General features: G+C 45.7%; 1 protein-coding gene across 1 annotated transcript in view; it reads left to right on the top strand.

Annotated features, from left to right (window-relative positions):
- The window catches only part of LOC118922600 (solute carrier family 23 member 1-like), a 47,221-nt gene extending 22,667 nt beyond the window's left edge, over positions 1-24,554 (top strand). The window contains 10 exon segments of the mRNA XM_036905544.2: positions 8,845-9,004; positions 16,465-16,646; positions 17,030-17,150; positions 18,276-18,432; positions 19,260-19,513; positions 21,475-21,530; positions 21,532-21,637; positions 21,955-22,063; positions 22,157-22,252; positions 23,548-24,554. Coding sequence (XP_036761439.2) covers positions 8,845-9,004; positions 16,465-16,646; positions 17,030-17,150; positions 18,276-18,432; positions 19,260-19,513; positions 21,475-21,530; positions 21,532-21,637; positions 21,955-22,063; positions 22,157-22,252; positions 23,548-23,804 — 1,498 coding nt within the window. The 3' untranslated portion in view covers positions 23,805-24,554.
- The last annotated feature ends 92 nt before the right edge of the window (positions 24,555-24,646 follow it).

Genomic DNA, 24,646 nt, shown 5'->3' with positions numbered 1-24,646 from the left:
CCTATGGTGTTAACAGAAAGGATGACAAAGTGCCATATTTCAACTGGATAGTCAGTAGTCAGTGTGCCTGTAGGCCTAGCTTTCTGGTAAGTTCTGTGAGGAACACAAACTAATCTGGAGTTAGGGTTCAAAGAACTTATACCCTAATTAAACATGCAAATGAGGGGAATAAAATTAAGAAATAGAATTATGCTAATGTCAGTAGACTAAGGTGGGGCAGGGATAAACTTACATTTGGTTTCACTCATGGAAATAAGCTTCCTTCTCAGATGCTGGTGAGTAACTGCCAAAGACTTTATTGATTGTAAAACTTAACTGATAGCTTATGAATCAAAGACCAAGTAGATTTGATTGCTTATTATCTGCTTACCAGTGTTTACTGATGTACTTTTCTACATTAGAAACAAAAATGTTCATGTTGCAATAAGATTTCAAAAGTTCTTAGTGATCCAAACCACATGAAATAATCTAAAGGGAATGATAAGAGGCAATAACTGCTGCTCTTAGTATGAGTACTAACAAGGGCCTTGCCCTGGGTGGGGAGGCAGATGCAATCCTGGGCAGCATGGATGGAGGCCTCCCTGAAATGACTTCAGGGTTCTCGGGGGCATCTCCCAAGGCCTTCCTTCCTTGGTGCTCACTTCTGAAATACATCTAAGGTCATACATCATTGTTCATTTCAAAATAGCACATTAAGTTTGAAAGGCCATCCTTAAAGGAAATCAAATATGGTCAATACGTAATTCTGCATCTTAAACCATCTCTGGAATTATTCATGATTTTTACCTGGTAATTTCTTTTTCTGGAGTGGTTCCAGGTGATACGTCTCCCTTTCTGTTTTCCTGGAAATATCTCAAGTGTGGAGCAAGTACTTCCGCCACAAAGTGCCCTCTGATGTCTCGTGCTTGCTTGTGCATAGTTTTCTCTGAGTCATCCCTGGCCTTGTCCTTTTCACCTGCTGACTTTCCTGTGGCTGGGCCCTGCCCTGTCCCAGTGCTGGGCTCTGCAGAAAGCCCATGCCCACCATCAGGGGCGTGCAGCCGTCTTGCCTCTGTCCTGTTGACAGCTAAGTCCCTGGATGCCCCATTGGAGTTCTGGCCAGAGCAGGAACAGTGGTGGCGGTTGGGATAGAAGAGTGACCTGTCAATCAGCCATGTGGGAGGAGGGAGGGGGCTGGTGCTCTGCCGCCTCTGGGTTTAAGCTGGGCAGTTACCTACAGACACAGTATGAGCTGTTCCACAGTTTAGCAGCTCCTTTCCTGCTTGGTGTGGGAGCTCCGTGAAAAGATGAACAAAGTGCTCTTTGTCTGATAGTGAAGTAGTTGGGACTCAGAGTGCCCAAGATTTTTCACAAAACAGTGACCCTTGTAAATTCAAGAAGATTTCATCAGCCCCATCCCACATTCCTGAGGCTCTGCTTCCCATTGCGAACTATTTCATGGCAAAGTCCCTGGACATCATCCTTTGCCCCCTGTTGGACTGGCTCAAGAAGAGAAGAGCAAAATGATGACACAGACGAGGTTGGATTCCAGCAGCTTAAGCTCCATCTGTCCCGGCTGTTGACCTCTTCCCCATTTAGCCACTAGCCCCTCAAACTCTGCACGTCCCTCCCCCAGACCTCTCCAGGGGGCTCATCTCCCCCAGGTTCCTGTATGCCAGAGCATATTGCCCTGCCTAGTGGAGACTTAACGCTCCCTCTCCTTTCTATCCTAGACAATATTCACATTTATTCTCTCTCAGAGTCCTCATGTTTCTTTGAAGAGGAACTGTTTCTTAATTTTTCCAAAGCCTTGAGAATTAAATTACATAATACACATAGTACTTAGCTCAGTGCCCAGCACAGAAAACTTATTTTTCACACCAAGGAAGCACTGTACTCTACACAGTTTTGTAGTCTTCCTCCCTTTTTTAATGATTAAAAAAATTAATTGTGGTCAAAAACACCCCTCCCCCACCTTTTAAAACATATACAATGTATTGTAATATCTTTCCATTTCGGTACAATAGCGCTTTTTAAAAATGATCACTTAGTATTTCATATTTTCAGATATATAATTGTATTCTAGTTTAGTTAATCATTTCTTATGAAAGAATATTTAAGTTGTTTTGAGTTTTTCACTATTGTAAGAGCAACCAATACAATTTGTAAATAGAAATTATATGTATACTGATAATCATTCGTCTAGTTGAAGATAGATAAAAAGACTGATGGAAATGTTAAAGGTTATTTCTGAATGGTATACATCATATATGAAAGGAATATACTATATGTGTGCTGGTAAAGGTTATCTGGTTAAAGATTAAAAAAGAGATAGGAACAAAATGTTTATGATTATTTCTGCGTGTAGAATTACTGCGATTGAAATTTATTCTTTATATGTTTCTTTATTTGCTACTTATTTTTCTTCAAGGTAACAAACATATTACTTTATAACTGGGAAAGATAAAAACCATTTAAAATAGAAAAGTATCAGGGCATGTTTTGGGAGTCATACCCTTTCAATCTGTGCCTGAGAGCAAAAGTCCAGCAGGCTGCTCATTTCCATCTTGGAGGGGGACTGGAAGCTATGGATCAAGGCTCCAGCCTGGAGACAACTACTGATTTTTCAACCTTGGTCACTTTACCTGCTTTTATCTTTGTTTCCCCAGTTTGTTTTTCTATGATGATTAGCATTAGAGCATTAAAGCAAAAAAGGGCAGGTATGCTTGTCTTTGGGGCAGAACAAAGAGGGGGATGGGCAATGGCTCCCAATCTACTGCCAGTTTGCGTGGAGGAGGGTGTCACAGGCACACACAGGGCAGTGGAGAGTGATGGGCTTAAAGAAGACAAACTTCCACTCCCCACCAAAAATATCCACCCCCTTTTTCTAGTAGGCAGAAGAAAACATTCTCTTCCCTCCAAGCTGGTTATTTAGATATTTTCCCCCAAGTGTCTAATTAATACATTTCTGTTTTATGTATTAATGATTGATGGCCAATATGGATGATTATGATCTCATTTTCTTTCAAAGCTCTCACCTCCTACCACATATAAACATACTTTCTATCCTGTTCTCTCACCCTCCCAGCATAGATCAATATCCAGTGTTTACTTTATTGTGACTATGATGCTATTGGGAGCTGAATCACAAAGTTCCTTTCCTGCCTGACTTTTGTTTTCCCTGGAGTTAATATCTTTCTTATTTTTGATATACTTGATTTTCTATGTACTCATTTCTAATTCAGTTTTAAACTTTTTGCCTGTTGTCTAAATCTCTTAATAATTTCACTCACATCAGGTAGTCTACCAGTTTTATCTTCTTGATGAACTGTCTCCAGAAGCTCTCTGACTTGCTGCAATTTGGAATGATTGTGGTACATGCCTGGTATACATGATACAGGTCATCCTGAAATGCCACTTCACCCTTATGCTGGCATTCCCTTCATGTCAGTTCTCAGCTCTAGATTTCTTGTTCTCATATCTTTTTTTTGGTGGAACACAATAATCCCATTGCTTTCTGAGAGAGAAAACACAGGGGATGTAAATTCTGTAAGACTTTGCATGTGTGAAAGTGTCTTGATTCTGCTCTCACACCTGATTGTTTGGCTGGGTATACAATTTTATGTTGGAAATAATTTTCATTCAGAATTTTCAAAGCATTGTTCCATTCTCTTCTAACTTCCAATGTGATTTTAAGAAGTCCAAAACCTTATGTAAACCACCCCTTCCCACAATGCAGAAGCTGGAAAGAACTACCTTATAATTCCAGTGTGTTGGGAATTTTCAGTTATGTCTCATAGTATGAGTTTGTTTTCACCCATTATACTGTGTGCAAAATATGCCCTTTTAATATGCAAATACTTGTCCTTCAGTTCCTTTGAGTTTCTTTTTTAAACTACTTTTATTGGCATGTTGGATTTCCTGGAATGGTCCTCTAACTTTCTTCCTTTTTTTCCTACTTATATCTTTGTATTTTTTGCTTTTTTATAAGGAGGAAATTACATCAACTTTGTCTTCCAACTCTTCTACTGAATTTAATTCTGCTTTCATTTTTTTTCTTTCGTTTTTTTTTTTTGTTATCATTAATCTACAATTACATGAAGAACATTATGTTTACTAGGGTCCCCCCTTCACCAAGTACCCCCCCAAACCCCATTACAGTCACTGTCCATCAGCATATTAAGATGTTGTAGAATCACTACTTGTCTTCTCTGTGTTGCACAGCCCTCCCCATGCCCCCCAAAATTATACATGCTAATTGTAATACCCCCTTTCTTTTTCCCCACCCTTATCCCTCCCTTCCCTCCCATTCTCCCCAGTCCCTTTCCCTTTGGTAACTGTTAGTTCATTCTTGGGTTCTGTGATTCTGCTTCTGTTTTGTTCCTTCAGTTTTTCTTTGCTCTTATACTCCACATATGAGTGAAATCATTTGGTATTTGTCTTTCTCCACCTGGCTTATTTCACTGAGCATAATACCCTCTAGCTCCATCCATGTTGTTGTGAATGGTAGGATTCGTTTGCTTCTTATTGCTAAATAATATTCCATTGTGTATATGCACCACATCTTCTTTATCCATTCATCTACTGATGGACACTTAGGTTGCTTCCATTTCTTGGCTATTGTAAATAGTGCTGCGATAAACATAGGGGTGCATCTGTCTTTTTCAAACTGGGCTGCTGCATTCTTAGGTAAATTCCTAGAAGTGGAATTCCTGGGTCAAATGGTATTTCTATTTTGAGTTTTTTGAGGAACCTCCATACTGCTTTCCATAGTGGTTGAACTAATTTACATTCCCACCAGCTGTGTAGGAGGGTTCCCCTTTCTCCACAGCCTCGCCATCATTTGTTTTTGTTTGTCTTTTGGATGGCAGCCATCCTTACTGGTGTGAGGTGATATCTCATTGTGGTGTTAATTTGCATTTCTCTGATGACAAGCGATGTGGAGCATCTTTTCATGTGCCTGTTGGCCATCTGAGTTTCTTCTTTAGAGAACTGTCTTTTCAGCTCCTCTGCCCATTTTAATTGGATTATTTGCTTTTTGTTTGTTGAGGTGCATGAGCTCTTTATATATTTTGGATGTCAACTCTTTATCAGATCTGTCATTTATGAATATGTTCTCCCGTACTGTAGGATACCTTTTTGTTCTATTGATGGTGTCCTTTGCTGTACAGAAGCTTTTCAGCTTGATATAGTCCCACTTGTTCACTTTTGCTTTTGTTTCCCTTGCCTGGGGAGATATGTTCATGAAGAAGTCGCTCATGTTTATGTCCAAGAGATTTTTACCTATGTTTTTATTTCTGCTTTAATTTTAAGGGCTTTTTTGTTCTCTGGATGTTCCTTCCTTTTTGTGCAGCCCGTTCTTATTTTATTAATGCAAAATCTTCTTTTATCTACCAATGATATAAATGAGAATGGATTTGAAAATTTTCCTCTCCCTGCAAAAGTTACTTTCATCTGTTTCTTTACTTGGGTCTCTGTCATCTATAGTCCTGTGATTGTCTGGTGATTCTTGAATATCTGCTTCTACTTTAATGTGGGGTCTTAGAAGGTTGATGGGAAATTCTGAGCCTAAGAGGGGGTCTTGTTCACCTTGGGATCACTGTAGCATGATATGCAGGAATGCCACATGACCTAATCACAAGGCTTACAATTTCACCCTGTAATCTTAATATATATGACATTGTGATCTAGCTTGGGAAGCCTACATTTTTAATTTTCCAGATGTGTTAAAATCATTTTTAAAAATAAAACAGCATCATTGGGATTTTGATTATAATTGCATTTCATTTATAGATTAACTTGAGATAAGTGATATCTTTACAATATTGAATTTTCCTTTCAGGGGATGTGGAATATTTCTCCTTTATTCAACCAGATGTCTTTGTTTATTAAGTAATTTATTATTTTTTGTTATTACCTTAAATTATTCAATAATATTTCTCCTATTAGTGTTCTATTAGGATTTTGTTTTCAGAAATTGGGCAACATGCCTAGGTAACACAACTGATAAGTGGTAAAGCCAGATTCAAACTTGCAGTTGGTCTCTGCCAGACTCTTAATCAATGTCATGGGGCAGTGAGAAACCTGGGTGATGAATGAGGAGACCTGAGCACTCATCCTGGTTTTGTCTGGATCTTGGGCCCAAATCCCCATTTTTAGTTGACAAGGCCAGATTGGATATGTTTCAAAGGGCTCTTCTAGATCTAAAATGTTGAGTTCTTAAAAATCAACAGGCTATAGTTTACAAGAGGGACATTTAAGTCAGAAGGCACTTGTAGAATAATAGTGATCATACTCGTGCAAATTTGGAAAATTGGAGTTGCCATCTTGGTAGCAGATGAAATTAATTACGAAATTAAAAAGAGCAATGAGACACACATCAAGGTCACCGTAGAAGGTAGACATACATAGAACAATGAAAGCCTAGTAAGGATTCTGAGTGCTCATATTCCACACAGGTACCAGGAAAGTTCATAGAAAGACTGGCAGAAATGCAAGAAATGTATGTAGATCTATCTATACTTACCTATCAATCAAAAAGGTACTGATAAAAAGTTATGGGAAAGAAATGGGAATATTTAACAAATGGGGTGGGAAGGGGGAAAGGAAAGAATGACAAGTGAAATTAGAAGATCTGAGTACAGAATAACGAGGGAAGAGCTTATTGATACATTGTGTGAACCTAAAGGCAGGATATGATAGTACACTGACGCAAATAAGTAGAAAAATCATCTTGCTCTTGAACATAAAAGGCATTTGACAATTACAAAATGGCAAAACGTCCATATTACATCATCCCAGCTATGTGTAATAATCTTGAAAGAAAATAACATGAACAGAATTAGAAAGGTTCTCAACTACTTGAAAATTTTGAAATACTCCCTTAAATAATTTCTGAATTGGGGATGAATTCTTTCATACAGTAAAAGAAAACATTTCTATAAAATGAAAATAAAGCTATCCTAAGAATTCATACATATATTTTGACAGCACCCAAAATTCAGTGTAATGAGTAGACAGTTTCTAGACAAGGAAGAATAGACATAAAATCACTCGGATGAGCACACATCTTTTATAGCTTAATGAAATGCAAATTACCATTGGTTAGAGTTTCATTACATGTCTATTAAACTTAAAAAAATGATAAAACCCCAAGTTGGCAGGTTTTTTTTACAGCACTAGGCTTAGTGCTGGAGGGATAGAAATGAAAAATAGTGAATCCCTGCCCTCCTGGAACCTAGTAATACAGAAAAGGCTGAGACAGCGGTGGTGCACTAAGGTGGTGGAGCATTTGTAAGCTTAATAACCATAAGGTGTTTAAAGCAATCCGTGAGAGTAAGTCACTGTAGGTCATTAGTAAAGGGCTACCAGAGAAATGTATAACTAGAATGTAAGTGGGAGTTTTGCCTCACTCAACGTGGTGTCCCCATCACCACAGCATCCAGTGCTTGCCACATAGCATATCCTCAATAAGTATCTGTTGAAAGAATGAAACATGTATATGGAATTACAGAAAAAAGTTAAAACACAAGTCCTGTATTATGTACTCTCTGGTTATACCCATATATAAGGATTTGTATGTTCCTTTTAAAAGTTCAAAAGGGACTTTGCAAAGATCTAAGTATAGCATATTTCTCTTCTCTGTCAAGATACTTAGATTCATAATTTTTAAATTAAGGAATATTATTTGTGCATACCCATACCAGACCCCCTGTGCTCCTGCTCTATCTGTGCAATGTGTTCCCTTTTACTTGGGGACATTTTGGGTCTAGATTTATGGATCTAGATCAGTTGTCCTCAACCCTGGCTGCACAGTAGAATCACCTGGAGCTCTAAGCATTCCCCATGCCTGGCCACTCCTACCCAAGCCCACTCATTCCTCTGAGGGCGGGGCCCTGTGTCGCTGATTGTAATGCTCAGCCAGGATACAAAGGTCACATAGGCAGCAAACTCTTCCATAATCTTTAAATTTTCACTGCATAAAATGTGCTCACTCTCAAGAATAATCTTTTAAGATGTCTTTGTGAAATCCTGCATTCAGAAGTACCCTTCTAGTTTGTTAAGAAAACATGTGTGAACTGGGTGTCCATAGTGACAAATGCAATTAAGACGCTGGAGTCACTTTGTTCCCCTTCTCGCCACCTGCCCAAGTTCTAGTGCTCAGGGTGGGCAGACGAAGTTAACCTTCCTGGCCCCTGACCTTCTAGTGAGAGAAGATTGTTGGAAGTTGACTTATCAGGCTGTGTTTAACTCGAAGGGAAGGCAAGTCAGATAGGCCCTTCTAGAAGTTCTCACAGAGGCCAGAGTGAGAAGCTGACCAGGAGCAAGAGGCTTGGCTGGGGAACATGCCCTGGTAACTGACCTCAAACCTGTTCTATCCATGTGATAAGTAGTAGCCTGAGGGAGAGGTCTGGGAGCGCTGTGCAGTTTTGAAGATGCAAAGGAATCTGGCAACCCAGATTTTAGGCTGTGCATCTCTTGTTGGTGGGAGGACTCCATGCCTGTGAGCTGTGCTTGGATCTTGGGGTCTGGGGAAGATTCTTTGGGACTGGGGAGACAGTGGCAGCCATGAAACATGTTTGCTGAGCTTTGTGCTGTCCCCAAATGTGCTTTCCCAGGGTGCGGCTCTCCTCCTGCGTTTGCATCTCCAAGACCAGGAACAGATCTGCAGGTCTTTCCCCTTTTCTACCTGTGCAGAGTTTGGCAGGGTTCATCGGTCTGACTTGGACCCTGTATACTGAGCAGCATGGCTCACGTTGCCACTAAACTAAGATAGAACTGGGGATTAAAAGGCCCCTCTTGGGGCCAGTGACAGACCAGTGCTATAAGGTCTTATGGATAACTGCGTCCTTTCCCCTCCTCCAGGCTGCCCATTCTTCAGGGAGGGACATTTGCTTTTGTGGCACCCTCCCTGGCCATGCTCTCCCTTCCTGCCTGGAAGTGCCCCGAGTGGACACTCAATGCCAGCCAGGTGAACACCAGCTCTCCTGAATTCACCGAGGAATGGCAGAAGAGGATCCGAGAGGTAATGGGGTGGGGGGCTGCGTGGCAGGAGTGGAGGGGGACTCAACAGGGGGGCTCCTGGGTTGATTCGTTTGTTCAACATTCATTGCTCAGCTCACCACTAGGCAAGATCCTGGGCTTTAAGGTACTGTTGTAGGTAAGACAGACAGGACCCCTGCCTTCACGGAGCTGATGTTTCTGTGTGTGTGTGTGTGTGTGTGGAGCAGGGTGGGAGGGGAAGACAGAAATATTCCAGTAAGTAGATAGAGAAGGCAAACATGCAGGGAGTTGTAAGTGCAATGAGGAAAGTAAACAAGGGTGATGAGTGAGAGGGGGGCTGGGGCCGTCGGAGGGGAAGGATGGAGAGTGAAGGCGGTGTACTTGGAAACACTCGTGGATTTCCAGAAGGCAGAGCTCAAGCTCTAGGCAGCCCCGAGAGGCAGAGGGGCCGGTGGGTGATACTCCTGTTTTATAGAAGTTATCAAGCGTCCTTAATGAACACCTGCCACATGCCAAGTGCTGTGCTAAGTGCTGAGACTGCAAAGAGGAGGGAGACACATCACAGTGATGGCGATGGTGGTAGTTATCGTTGTAGTTACTGAGCACTTAGAGTTTTCCAGACATTCTGCTGCAAGTTTTTCATAGATGTGCACACACCATGTTGACATATATCCATAGTAGGCTCAGATTAAGGAGAAACCTAATGTGCAGGGCCAGGCCTGGCTCAGTGCCATTCTGTTAGTGGGCACTGTCTGCCTAGTCTGCCCACTGTGGACAGTTGTGCCCCTGTGGTTATCTGATATGAAACCTGACCCTTGCTTACTTCGGTTGTCTCATCGGGGGAAAGGAACTGGTTGGTGGCCCTGAAGCGGGCTCTGAAGCTTGACTGTGCTTCAGGTTGGCTTATCTCAGTGATAGGTAAGGAGGTCAGCACACTAAGGTCCTTGGCAGAGAGCTCACTACACCCTCAGGGACAGCAGACTTGATAGCCCCCAGACCCAACATGTTCCCTGAGCATGGAGGGCAGGGTCAAGGGTGGCTCGTGGGTGATGTGCTGGATGGAGAGTGAAAGCTGCTTGTGGGCTCCAGGAAGGCCAACCATCTCCCTCCCAACTCAAACCTAAACACCCGGGCCTGGAGCTAAGCCGGGGACCACCTCCTCTGGAGCAGGACAGTCACACAAGGACCATACGATGATGGGGTCCCAGGACAAGCAGTTTGCTCAGGTCTGAGGAGAGCGCTCACTTATCAACTTCAGCACTGCCCACCCCACCCCAAGCTCACTAGTGCTGGACCAAGGACATTCCCAAACTCAAGACCTAGGGCCGCGTCTGTTCCCTAGATACCCCTGGGGGCCAAGCTAACAAGCCTTAGACCAGCCAGGGTCCATCCTGCAGCCCCTCCAGTCCCTGTTCTGCATCTTCATGGCCTTATGGCTGTGACCATGGTCACATCCCCTCTCTGTGAAATATAAAGGAACAAGGAAGACAGAGGAGGGGACATGGTACAAGACTCTTCTTCCTATTCTTCCCCACGTTAGACCATCAAGAAGGAAGAGAACTGGCCAACAATTCAGTGCATACTCGTACTGTATGTTAGGTAATACTGCTCAAGCAGAGGGATGGGGTCCACCCTTCCTCTGCCTTCTGCTCTGTCTGGGTGCTCACAGACTGGCTGGTCCCACCCACACTGGGAAAGCCATCTGCTTCACACAGTTCACCAATTCACATGTGAGTCTCTTCTGGAAACACCCTCATAGACACACCCAGAAATGTTTCACCAGCTATCTGGGCATCCTTCAGTTCAGTCAGCTGACACATAAAATTAACCATCAAAGTACACATACGTTCATCTTTACTAAACACTAGTAAATACATTTCCAAAGTGGATGTTCCTGTTTACACTCCTACCAGCGTGTCTGTGACTTCCGGTTATTCCACATGCTCACCAACATTTTCTATCTTTTCTGTGTTATTCATTCTGGTGCGTAGATGGGGGTAACCTTGTATCATTTTTTTTATGATTCTATTGAGTGATTTAGAGTTAACTGGAATTGTCTCTCCTCAACTTGTAGTCTGCCTGACCTCCATGAGTGATTTTTTTCTCCTGTGCTGACCACATTAGCTGGTGACTGGAGTCCAATATCCCAATATAGAGTTAGATGTCGTTTCCATGATTTTCATTTCATTGAGTATCATGTAACTGACTTATGAACTCATAACTAGCCCACAACCCATCTTAATGTTGCACCAAAGTTCAAGCAGCAGGCCATGTCCTCCTACGCCAGCACCAAGGTGGGAAGGAGCTACATTCACGAGGCTCACTCTTCATGGTCCACCCACTACAGCCCAGTGTACTCTGGATCCGGTTTTATTAGATGTGTTCCGATTTGGTAGAATCAACTCTGAAGCCAGCATCCCTGATCCTAGATGAAGATGTATGTAGAAATATTGCCGAAATCATTTTCTTATTTTAAAGGTAAAGGGCAGAGTAGTGTCATTTGAGATACTAGTTTGGTGGCTCTAGTTCTTTCTGCCACCATCTTTCTGTTTCCTCCAGGACCTCTTCTTACCCCATTCTCTTGCTCCTTTTTTTAGAGGGGGTTTTGAGTCCTTCTCTGCTATCCCTCAGATGGTGGGCAGCAAAGGTAACCTAGTTAAAAATCTCCTTGAGCGTCCTTCTCCAAGGAGCTTTTAAATGATTTAATAAGTATATTGTCACTGGGTTCTCTCTGCGGGAAAGCTGCGTCCTGAAAACTCCAGACTTTCCAATCTGGCCCATAAATACCATCAAATTCCAGTAAGTCAAATTAAATCTATTTCTATTATTCTTATCTTAGGGGACACAACCAAATATCTAGTCCTGGGAAAATAGGTTTTCTTTACCCCCTCATTTCTCAACCTGTCAATCTGAAACTGTTGCACTGGTGATTCACTTTTGTGCTCCTCCTGGTTACCTTGATCTTACACCATCCTGTCCTGCAAAACCAGACCTTTGTGCCTTTGTCATGCACATTTTGTTGCTCTGAACACACATTCTAATTTTTCAGTAATTTCACTGCTTTGGGGGAGTGATATGAAATATAAAAAGATCACTCGATATTATATTTCTTAGTCTACTCCTGAAAAGTGATCCCTGAACTGTTTGGCCTGTACATTAATAGTCATGTTATAGTAGTCCAGGCTGGGGCTTCACTTGCAAAATAGGTAAAGCTCAAACCAGAAATACCAGTTAAAAGAAATTTTACAACCTGCCATGCTCTGTGAAATGTCCAGCATAGGCAGCCCGCCAACTCTGTAAAGGGCCATATAACCTCATATTCTCCTTCCAAAGGTACATGTGCTCACTGCTCCTGGTGATCTGCACCATTCTGGCTAATAAAGGTGACTTCAGGTGGAAATGGGGATTATGTTGCTTGTGAGCCCATGTACACATGGCTTGTGACCCTAGGGGTCATGTTGCGGGCTCTAGTGACCACATTCAAATTCATCCTTCCCTCCTCTTTTTAAGACTTCAGGGCATCAACATAAATCACCAGTATTTGAAATTTGACTATGAAGTTCTGTCCCACAGAAGGTGAAATTCCCATAGAGCCTTCTGTTACCCACTTGTCAGACCACACTGCTAGTCCATTGGCCATCACCCAAGATAATTATAAGTAAATAATATAATTATAATTTTACAATTATACTGGGGTAATATAATAATATGATTATATAAAAATATAATTATATCAGGGTAATACTGGGCATTTATGTCTGCACAGTAAGCAACCACACACCTAAGTCACTCCATTGGCTGGATTTAGACTTGCCCTTCCTCTCCCACCAGGGGACTTCAGTTGATGCGTTATACTCCTCCAATGTCAACCTTTCTTAGTTAGGTGAGCAGCACTTTTAGCAAGACTCCAACCAGTGCTTTCTGAATTCGATGACTCACACAGCGGGGCCCAAGTCTGTTGTTAGAGCTAGATTACCTTGGGAGGTAATGTCTGTCCCAGGGGAGGGGTGTTGTCACTTACTATGGATCTTATAAACCTGTCCTGTGTAACTGCCTTTTCTTTATATTATTTCTTTATATATATTTTTCTAAATATAACTATTTCCCTTTAAGCAGTGAACGTTGTTGATCAGTCCCTTCCTTATCTGAATGTCTTTCTGATGTCCCTCAGGATAGGATTGAGATCTCTGATCTGAAAGTTATTTGGTGCCATTCACTGCTGGTCTAATTCCAAACAGTGCCTGTGTAGCAAAGTGAATATTAGCCCTCCAAAGGGGGAGTGGTTGAGCAGCTGCCCCAAGACACGTGCTCACCAAACACCCCCTGGCAGGGCTGCTGCAGCCCTTTCCAACAGGCTCAGTCCTCCTTCAGTGTGGACTCCACCCCTGACACTTCTGCTCCCTGAGGGGCACTGTGCTTGTCAGGACACCCTGCATCAGAGCCAGAACTTGTGAGTTTCAGCGAGAACCTTCTGCTGTTCTTCTCTTTCAAGGACAGCCTACTCGTATGTGCTTGTGCTCTGATACACGGTTCAAAAGTGCACCCAGATGTGGGTGTCCTTCAGTAATCTCACCAAGTCCTTGTGCTTCCTTTTAACTCAGGGTGGACACAGAGTTGCCAGGCCTTTTCATTAATGAACAGTTCCAGACAGAGATATTCCTAAGAATTTCACTTGTCAAGCTGGCTGGTCCTACATTTTTGCCAGGTTGATTGGACAATCTCAGAATGCCATGCGTCATATCACCTTTTCCAAATTAGGATGCACTTCTTCATTGAAGACTAATTTTACTATATCATCCATAGAATGAATCACAGAACACATGTGGCTTTTGGGTTTTTGTTTGTTTGTTTTTATTGTCCCCCAGGGAGTTATACTTGGCTTTTAAAAATCCAAATTAAACTAAGCAAAGAAAAAGAAGTGGGTTTTCCTCACCCTGCTCTGCCAGGTACCAGGGATGGACATACTGAGCATTGTAATTCCTTCTGCTAGAATCTATTGCTTTCATCCTACCCAAGAGGAAAGATCTGGCAAGTTCATTTGTGTCTTCTCGGACCTAAGCACTGCTGCTGCTCAGATTCTCCTGTGTTCTAATGAAATGTCTCCCTCTAACACTGCAATGACACAACTCAAAACCTTCAGTGCATTCATCTGCAACCAGGCAGTTACCTTGGGTCTTAAGGACATTGGGCAAGAGTTCTGGAAAAGAATTTCCCTGAGGTTTGAACAGTATCAGTAGCAAGAGAGGATGTTTAGGGATATAGGTCATGCTGTGCCAGCATTGAGCACAGGATTCCAAGTGACAGAAACACCATATTTTCCTTAACGCATTTCCTGCTTATTTTTCTATTTGTGATATGTGGAGTCCTCTAGAGCAGTAGTCAGCACACTATGGCTCTAGGACCAAACCCAGCCTGTGGTCTGTTTTTTAACTGCCCACAAATCAAGAATGCTTTTTACATTTTGAAAGGTCGTTTAAAAAAAATAATATGTGATAGAAACCACATGTGGCTCACAAAAACTAAAATATTTACTACCGGGCTTTTTACAGAAAAAGTGTGCCAAACCCTGCTCTAAAACACAGGGCCGGGGAGGGGGTATTGCCCAGGTCTCAGGCAACAATCACTGCTTTTCCCACTTGGCCCTGCGAGGGTCCAACCCTGAGCCCAAACTCGAGTCTTAGCCGTGGAATTTTAGCGCCACCTTCTGGTCCAATGTTTTTCACCGGTGCTGTAAACAAGAGAAAGTCTTCCAAGTTTAAACCTCATTTTATTAATGGGATTGATTGGTTTAATTTGCTGAGCCAGCCTTTTGGAACTTCAGGTAGATTCTCCATGTTTAACTGAGTTATATTTATTCACACACATCTCAAGGCTTGAAACTGTTGTTGGCCGGCAGACCAACCGTGTATCACAATACCAGCCATGAATAAAGTGATGCAGATTTAGGACCTACAGGAAGGCCATTAGTGACTGGGATGTAAGAGGTCATGGGGAGGGAAAAGTGAACTATGATTCTATTTTGAGGAAATGGTGGTAGTAGAACAAGTAGAAAACTCTGGGAAGAGATGGCAAGTTCCGTTTTCAATCATTAGACTGATTTAAATTTCACCTTCCAATCTCATGGTAGTTTTTATTGATATATTCATGTGGGCTTCTATATAAGTGATATGAATGACAGCAGTGATACAGGGAAGAGGAGGGAGAAGTTGAGGGTTATTTTGTTATTATAATGTACACTACCCATGCAGTGGTATAGTGCTATTTGAAAGTGTACTTGAATCAGTTATAAATGTGTATTGCAGACTCTAGGGAACCCACTAAAAAAATGGAAAAAAAAGTATAACTGATATGCTAAGAAAGGAGAGAGAATGGAATCATATAAAATGCTCAGCAATAACCATAAAAAGCAGAAAGAGAGTAGAAGATGAAAAATAGGAAAAAAAGAAAAAGACCACAAATATAAAACAAGAATGAATATGGTAGATATTAACCCACCATCACTAATCACTTTGAACATCAATGGTTTGAATGTACTAATTAAATGACAGAGGTTGTCAGGGTGGATAAAAAACTCAAAAACACAACCTACCTGTATGTTGTCTACAAGAAACCTATTTCAAATATAAAGACATATGTAGATTAAAAGTAAATGGATGGAGAAAAATATACCATGCTACTACCATTAATCTAAGGAAAGTAGGAGGCACTCAATTATTTTCAGAAAGAGCAGACTACAAAGGAAGGACAGTTATCAGGCGTGAAACAGAATGTATAACATCCAAACAAGTAGAGTAGAAAAGGGGAAGTAAAGTAAATTTAATCTGACCAATAAAGCAGGGGTCACCAAACTACAGCCCATGAGCCAAATCTAGCCTGTTGCTTGTGTTTGGGTAGTCCATGAGTTAAAAATGGTTTTACATTTCAAATAATTGGAAAAAATCAGAAGAAGAATATTTCGTGATGTGTCAAAATCATACGAAGTTCTAATTTCAGTGTTTACATATGAAATGTTACTGGAACATAGCTAGGCTCGTTGTTCACATCTTGTTTGGAAAAGTTTCGACAGAGACTGTATGGTCCAAAAGGCCTAAACTATTCAGTATCTGGCCCTTTACAGAAAAAAAATTTGCAATAAGAAATAGGAAAAACAGAGAAAAATCAAGCAGCCGGATGTTAATACACTACTGAGTGACAATAGTATTATGAGTCGTCGTCACCACCACTATGATCAGTACACACTTCTGGAGACCGTTTCCCGAAAAGCTTCATATTGAGAGAAATGGCCAACAGGCAGTGGGATAGTCCCGAACTGGGGAGAGGAGATTAGGCTGTCCTTCCCTCAGTTCCTCTGGGGTCAAGCTTTGTGCCCGCACTGCCTCTGAGCATACCGTCGCTGGGGACCCTGAGACGCGGGCTGCAGCAGCTGGGGAGGCCCCGGCGGTGGGAGCCTCCAGCTGTCTGAGCGGCGCCCTTCCTCTCTAGCTGCAGGGTGCTGTCATGGTTGCTTCCTGTGTCCAGATGCTTCTGGGCTTCTCAGGCCTCGTTGGATTTCTCCTGCGCTTCATTGGCCCCTTGACCGTTGCTCCCACCATCTCCCTGGTGGCCCTGCCTCTCTTCGAGTCTGCGGGCAGTGATGCTGGGATTCACTGGGGGATTGCTGCCCTGTAAGTGTTCTGGGGAGGGGGTGCCATCTAAGTTCTCTGGCGGAAGATAACTGCAAGGACTGGCGGAACGACCTGGAAGACTAGCCAGTCTTGCACTCTGGCCTCATGGGCTCCACCTGCTGCATCTGTCCAGCTGCCGACCCCCAGGGAAGAATAGCTTGCCTTCCCGCTTTTCCTCTTCAGCCACCAGCAACTTCTGAACGGGACCAGCCCACCTTTTCAGATGGCAGGACCCTGCTGTGCTGTAGAGCGGGCCCCGTGAGGACCCTGCTGGCTCAGCCACTGCCCCCTGAGCCCCGAGCCATGTGGTGGTCCAGCTTCCTGGGCCCTTGCTCAGGATGAGCCCCAGCTCGCCAGGGTGGTGTGATTTCTTTCTGTTTCAGGACCATCTTCCTCATCGTGCTGTTTTCTCAGTACCTGAAAAACATCGCAGTGCCCGTGCCCGTGTATGGAGGCCAGGAGAAGTGTCACACCTCTAGGTTCTACCTGTTCCAGGTTTTCCCTGTAAGAAGCACTCCCCACCCTCTTCCACTCTTAGTTGGCTCCCCTGGAGAGTGAGGGGCAGCCTCTCACACTAGCAGATGGCTCCCCAGGAAGGGCTCTGCGTCCGCAGTGGCCTCTCCTCCTTGGCCCTCCTTCATCTGCTGGAGAAGGAGGCTGAGAGGGGGCCCACCACTGGTGGGAACTCACCCTGGCCTCTGGGGCAATGTGTCTCAAGTCGTTCCCCAGTGCTCCTCTCCCAGGAGCAGAGAGCCCTGCCCTAGGGCGCCGCTCTGGACATCAGGGTGGGGCAGCCTTCTCAGGTCCCTGGGCCGTCCTCACAGCAAGCTGCCGGAGGAGACGGCCAAGCCCACCACTGATCACAAACAACTAAGGACCAAGTTGCCTAGATCAGGTTCTTTCTCACTGGCTCCTGGGTAATCCAAACTCCCTGTGATGATGAGAGTACCTCCCTTTCAGAACTTTCTTTGTTGAATTGGCACCACATTGTCAAGTATGTGCAGCTGTCGACCAGAGTGTCTTCAGGCTTCATTTAACTCTGAACTACATTTCACATTGTAAAAAGATGCTTCCACATAATGATCTCATTGATCCTTCAGCAGCCCTGTAGGCCAGTGGTTCTAAAATTCTGTGCACATAAGAACGCTTGGTGATATTGCTAAAAATACAGGTTTCTGGTGTTCTGCCACCCGGAGATTAAAAAATTCAATATACCAAGTCCCCACTTTAAGAAATCCCACTTCAGGCTCTACAGAGCAGCGATTGTAACTCTGTTGTACACATGGGGAAACTGAGGCTCAGACTTTGATCCAAGGTCATGCGACCAGCAAAGAGTGGAAAGGGAGGCGATAATCTTCGTCATCCATGTAACGCTTCTGACCCAGGCTGTGCCCACTTTACTAGACATTTCTGCCTCTTTTTGACAGAAGGTCTCCTCATAGTTTATTTTCTATGTTCCTTTAATACACTAATTGTGGTGCACCAGATCCCTGCTGTCACTGGAAGGGCCAGTAACCCAGTCCGCCTCATCTCAGAGCTGTCCTGAGCTCCCTCCCCTGCCCAGCTCCTCTGGGAGGCTGGCGGGGGTCAGGGCCTGGGCCTGGCAGTGAAGGGTGGCTCCTCTGGCAGGTGCTGCTGGCTCTCTGCATCTCGTGGCTCTTCTGCTTCGTGCTCACAGTCACTGATGTCCTCCCCGCGGCCCCCACAGGCTACGGGCACCTGGCCCGCACCGACGCCAAAGGCAGTGTCCTGAGTCAGGCTCCTTGGTTTCGCTTCCCTTACCCAGGTAACGAGAAGATGGGACTCCTTTATGCCTGGGACACATTTCCCAGGACCGTCCGTGTGCCCAGGGCACTAGATGGAGAGCTGAGCAGGGCTGCAGGAGAGATCTCCAAGGAATCTGACAAGGGAAGGTGGGCCCTAGGGAGTCCAGATCAGACCCCTAAGAGAAGGAGGAGACCCTCGGGTGGTCCTAAGCATCCTTCGGGGGTGCTAGACCACATGCTCCTGTTCCCAGACCTTCCTCCAAGCTGGCCTACATCCCTCAGCCCCTTGTCCGTGTTGCCATGAACCCGTACATCTGGGAGTGGGGAGCAGACGGGGGGGTCCCACCCCCTAGCCAAAGGTTCGGGTCGCCTCCTGGATTTGCTGGATCCCACACCAGGGAGGCTAGAGACAGAACATTTCTGGGGAGATTTGGTCAAGGCCACCCCTTAGGGCACTTCTCCTTTTTCGGTAGTTTTGGCTCTGAGTATATAAATAAGGTTTGGCTCAGAGTAGATAAACAGGGTTTCAGGGAGGGCTGGCCTGGCTTCATGGGCTATGGGGCCAGCACCTCCAGGAGTAAGAACTTTCAACTCCTCCAGGGTCTCTGGGAGAGCTCCGTTGCTGGCTCGTTTTATGCACAGGGACCTCAAGGTCCAGGTGTCTAACCCACCTCAGGGAGGAGTGGGGGGGCAGGCGTCTGAGCCACAGCCTCCGGACAGCTGTGGAGCTGGAAGAAATGCTGCCCGGTCTTTAAAGCCTTCCAGAGACCCCTCTAGCAAAGAAATTTTGTGGGGTTTAGCACCCTGTTATCTTCTGGATTACTAGTCCCTCTGACTGCGTTTCCAGGGCAGTGGGGCCGCCCCACCATCAGCCTGGCCGGCGTCTTTGGGATCATTGCAGGGGTGATCTCCTCCATGGTGGAGTCGGTAGGCGATTATTATGCCTGTGCCCGGCTGGTGGGGGCCCCGCCTCCCCCGAAGCACGCTGTCAACCGTGGCATCGGCATGGAGGGTCTTGGCTGCCTGCTGGCCGGCGCCTGGGGGACGGGGAATGGCACCACCTCCTACAGCGAGAATGTCGGGGCGCTGGGTATCACCAGGGTAAGCTTGCTGGTGACGGCCCATGGGGCAGGCTGGGGGCCTGAATCTGTCACCAATGTATTCGTCTCTTATTTATCGTGTAACCAATTGTCAAAAGCTCGGTGGTTTCAAACAACTTAAATTCATTATGTTACTGCTCTGGAGCTCAGCAGGCCCGCGTGGGTCCCAGGGAACTCACATGAAGGTGTTCGTAGAGGCGCGTTCCTTTCCAGAGCCCCGCGGAGCCCCACTCCTTGCCCTGTCCATCATCTAGAGGCCACCCGTGTCCTTTGGCTGCGCTGCTCTTCCTCCTCGTCAAAGCCAGCAGCGTCTCATCTCCCTGACGCTCCCCCAGTAGTCGCATCTCCTTCTGACCACAGCCAGGGAAGTGACTCTGCTTATAAGGATTCATGTAATTAGATTGGACCTGTCTGGCTAATTCAGGATATTTTCTCTATCTCAAAATCCTTAATCACACCGGCAAAGTCCCTTTTGCCATGCAAGGTTACATAGTCACGGTTTTGGGGATCAGGGTGTGACATCCCTGAGGAGCCAGTATTCTGTCACCATACTGGACTTTCTTTGGTCGTGGTGATCCCACAGACAAAAGTCGTGGCACTTGCAGACATCAGTGGCTTTGTGAGCACTGAAGGGTTTCCCCACTTTCTGAAGGTTAGATGGGACGTCCTTTACCTCCAGCCCAGCCACAGGTCAGGCCTCCAAACCTCAGTATTCAACTGCCATCTGGTCGTTTCCACCCGAATATCCCAAGGGTACTTTGGTTTGTGATGAATCTATCGATGGCTTTGGGTAGTGTGGACATTCAACATTATGAATTCTTCAGACCCACGAGCCTGGGAGATCTCCCCATCTGTTTATGTTTTTGGTTTCTTTCATCAGAGTCTTAACAGTTTTTAGTGTACAGATCCTTCACTTCCTTTGTTAAATTTATTCCTCAGTATTTTACTGTTTCTGATGCTATTGTGAGTGGATTGTTTCCTTTCTTTCTCAGATCTTTTGCTGCTGGTGTATAGAAATGAAACTGATTTCTGTTTGTTGATTTTGTCTCCTGCACTATTAATGATTCATTGACCAGTTCTAACAGTTTCTTGGTTGGGTCTTTAGGATTGTCTGTATATGAGATCATATCATCTGCTTTGTACATGGTCTTGATTGTGTTGAGGTATTTTTCTTCTATACCCATTTGTTGAGGTTTTTTAATCATGAAAGGATGTTATATTTTGTCCAGTGCTTTTTTTGCATTGAATTGAAATGATCCAATGATTTTTGTCTCTTTGTATTCATGTGGTATATCACCTTTCCTGATTTGCCTGTGTAGAAACATCCTTGCAGCCCAGGGATAAATCCTACTTGTTCATGGTGCATGATCCTCTTAATGGGCTGTTGAATTTGGTTTGCTAGTATTTCGCTGAGAATTTTTGTATCCATATTCATCAGGGACATTGGTCTGTAGTTTCTTTCCTCGTAGTGCCCTTATCTGGCTTTGGAATCAGGGTAATGCTGGCCTTGTAAAATAAGTTTGTGAGGGAATTATTATTAATCCTATTTGGTAAATTTGGAGGCTGACATTTGGAGAGGATAGGTAATGTGCCCACTGTCACCAGCTCATGAGAGGCAGAACTGGCTCCCGAACCCTCATTCTTAAGCATTGGGCCACGGCCTCCGAGAGAGACTCCTTGCCCCTCTGTGGGGCTTCTTAGGGAAGGAGCGTTTGTCAGGACTTGAGGACAGGGGTGAGAGCAGCAGAGTGCAGAAGTGGGGGCAGAGGCTGGGACCCAGGGCCATGCGCTCATCGTTTCCCACTCCCCTAGTGGGGGCAGAGGAGGGCCACTCTGAGGCTAGGTGCTGTTCCTGTTGCCCCCTGGAGTGTTGTTCATGGTGCCCCAGGCAGGGCAGAGCCCCTGGGGCCTCCGGCCTGGCTGTCCTGAGCTCTTCGCCCCCCATCTCTCTGAGCATTGCAGGTGGGGAGCAGGATGGTGATTGTCGCCGCGGGCTGTGTGCTGCTCCTGATGGGCATGTGGGAAGATCGGGGCTGCATTCGCTACCATCCCCAGCCCCGTGATCGGAGGCATGCTCCTGGTCATGTTCGGGGTCATCACTGCCGTGGGGATCTCCAATCTTCAGGTGACTCAAGGCCCCTGTAGAAAAGCAGTGACATTGCATCTCTTGAAGGGAGCACACGAGGATTGAGATGAATGGAAAAGGAGTGGGACCGGGAGGGGAAGGGAATCCTTGGTTCCAGAAACCACACTGGCCCCCAGATGGAATAAAGAAACAGCCTGAAGTATCCAAACTTCTGAAAAACAAAACCCACATCAGTTTGAACTGGATAACCCAAACCACAGCTACCAGTGTTAGGAGGGTGTCAGGGCCTGGCCTGCCTGCTGAGAGGGTACAGGGGCTGAGGGGTCCGGGCTACCACGAGGGCTTCTCTCCTGCAGTACGTGGACATGAACTCATCCAGGAACCTCTTCATCTTCGGCTTCTCCATTTACTGTGGGCTCGCCATTCCCAACTGGGTGAACAAGAACATTGAGAAGCTCCAGACAGGTGATTCTTCCTCCTAGAGACTGCGAACACTCCAGGGACAGAGCTGGCAGGGTCCCTAGTCCTGGGAGTCCCTACCCTTTGTCTCCCCTCTAGGGATTCTTCAACTGGACCAGGTCATCCAGGTGCTGCTGACCACGGGCATGTTTGTCGGTGGATTTCTGGGCTTTCTACTGGACAACACCATCCCTGGTAGGGCTCCTCTTTGTCTCTAAGTTAGCAGTTTGGGTGGACGATCAGCATTTGAGTCAGCACCTTGCTTTTCCAGCACGAGGACCATGCTAGGCTGGCCAGAGCTTACCCTGAGCAGGCCCTGGGTCCAGGTGGTGTGTATGGGTCTGTATTAGCTTCCTAGGGCTGCTGTAACAAAGTGGCACAGACTGGGTGGCTTAAAAACCAAAATATATTTTCTCATGGTCTGGAGGCTAGAAGTCTGGATCAACGTATCAGCAGGGTTGGTCTCCCGAGGCCTCATTCCTTGGTCACAGATGGCTGCCGTCTTGCTGTGTCCTCGCGTGCCCTTTCCTCTGTGTGTGCGTCCCTGGTGTCTGTGTGTCCTAGTCTCCAGTTTTTGTACACATACCAGCCAGATCAGATCCGGGTCCACTCTAAAGACCCCATCTTTAACTTAATCACGTCTTTAATGGCCCTATCTCCAAATACAGCCCCATTCTGAGGTTTGGAGGGGTAGGGCTTTAACATGTAAACTTGGGGGGCACAATGTAGCCTATAACAGGGCTTTAAGGTGAGAACTACACCAGAAGCAAAAAGAAAAAGAGACAGCCCGAGCTCTCATAGAATCTGCACTCCAGTTGGTTAGGGAGAGGACACATGTATTCATTCATTCAGATTTTCAATAAAAATTCATTGAGTACTTGCTGCATTCTAGGTGCTTCATATTGAGAATACAAAGAGCAGAAAGACATGGTCACTGCCTTCCAGGAGCCTACAGGCTAAGAGGGGAGAGAGGCAATTACACTGCAGGGTAATAAGCGCAAGGATGAGGAACCCGAGTCTGTCCATGCTGAGGACGCCGACGGTCACCCGGGCGGGGCTGCCATCACAGATGGCCTTCCACGCTCCCTTGATCCTCCTTCCAGACACTGACAAGGCCTCTGTGATAGCCCCTGCTTTGCGGTATTCTATTTTCCACATTTCTTCCCTCTACCGAGTGTAAAATGCATCTGCATTCCAGAAACATTAAAAGGTGGAAGGGCTACCCCCGGAAGAAGGGAAAGGATGGTGGTTCAGTTAAGGTTGGACCTCGGAGCTCTGGCCGGTGTCAGCCCACAGCGGCAGCTCAGAGAGCGCAGATTAGCTGAGTTGATCTGTGATACTTGACGAGGGCTTGGAGGAGGAGGGGAGGTGCCCCGGGCAGGTGCAGGGCACCAAGGACCGCCTGAGTGCCTGTAGGGGATGCCAGAGGCTCCCTCCCCACACATCCCGCCCCGCCCCCAGCGCTTGACTGCTTGCTGTCGCCCTGCTAGGCAGTCTGGAGGAGAGAGGTCTCCGGGCGTGGCATCACATCCAGGAGGAGGCCGAGGAGACTGCGAAGGCCTGGGAGGTCTACCACCTTCCCTTTGGGATTGGCACCAAGTTCTTCACTTCCTCCTGCCCCCGCTGCCTCCCCTTCTGGCCCAGGCTGGACCTTGGGGGGAAAGGTGAGGGGGCTGTGAGCCAACTCACCCTCTGCTCCCAGGAGTCAGGAGAGCCCCCGAAGGGTGCGACAGAGACCAGGATGTGAAGAGAGCTCTCCAGGCACGCGTCCCAAAGCCCCCAAATGGGCTGATCTCCCCACTCACAGCAGTCGAATAAGTGTTAGATTAAGACTGTGACAAGCGCTCTCTGAGGTGGTCACTTAGTCACTGCGACCTTGGGCCGTGCTCCGGGCAAGACCATCTCCTGTCTCCCGTAAAGCATATAACCCCGCATTCACACAGTAGCTCTCCTGGTCCACGTGCTCCTGGTGGTACTTTGACAGCTTAGGAGGAAGAGGCCTGAGTGGGGCAGGGGACCGAGTCGAGCTGTTTGCTGAAAGGTGACAAGAACGGTTTTCTTGGTCCCCAAGCGGGAGGAAGCCCTCAGGGCTGGCTGTTCGGGCGGGATGCGGGGCGCCCCTCGTTCCTTCAGGAGCTCAGGGAGCCGTGGCCGGTCTCGTCCACCTGAGCTGTTCCCGTTCAGAAAGTGAAGTGCATCGAGACTGAAGCCTTTACAAATCTGCTTTATTGACTGTAATTTTTCTCCCTGAGAAGCTCAGTCAACTCCCACTGGCAGTAAGGTTTCCCGGTCACCTTGTCACTTCCTCGCTACTAAATATACCAGCCAGAGTCAACATTACTCCTGTTTTGCTGGAAAAGTGTCATCCTTGTGTATCACTTTAGTTGGTTAAAAGTCATGAACTTTCTTTTTCACCATTTCCTGGAGTTTTTAAACCAGTTTGGCTCTTTGAACAGATTTTCATTCCTAATACAAACATCTTGTGTTGATTTTAAAACCTATCCAGTCTGTTTGTTCCTAGAAGACATTTTGCAGTTTTAGCTGATGAAAAGCTGACAGTTATATTTACATAATTTGTACACATTTTTC

Source organism: Manis pentadactyla, chromosome 7 (assembly GCF_030020395.1).
Source record: "Manis pentadactyla isolate mManPen7 chromosome 7, mManPen7.hap1, whole genome shotgun sequence".
Taxonomy (NCBI): Eukaryota; Metazoa; Chordata; class Mammalia; order Pholidota; family Manidae; genus Manis; species Manis pentadactyla.
This window is presented reverse-complemented; position numbering and strand designations above follow the sequence as displayed.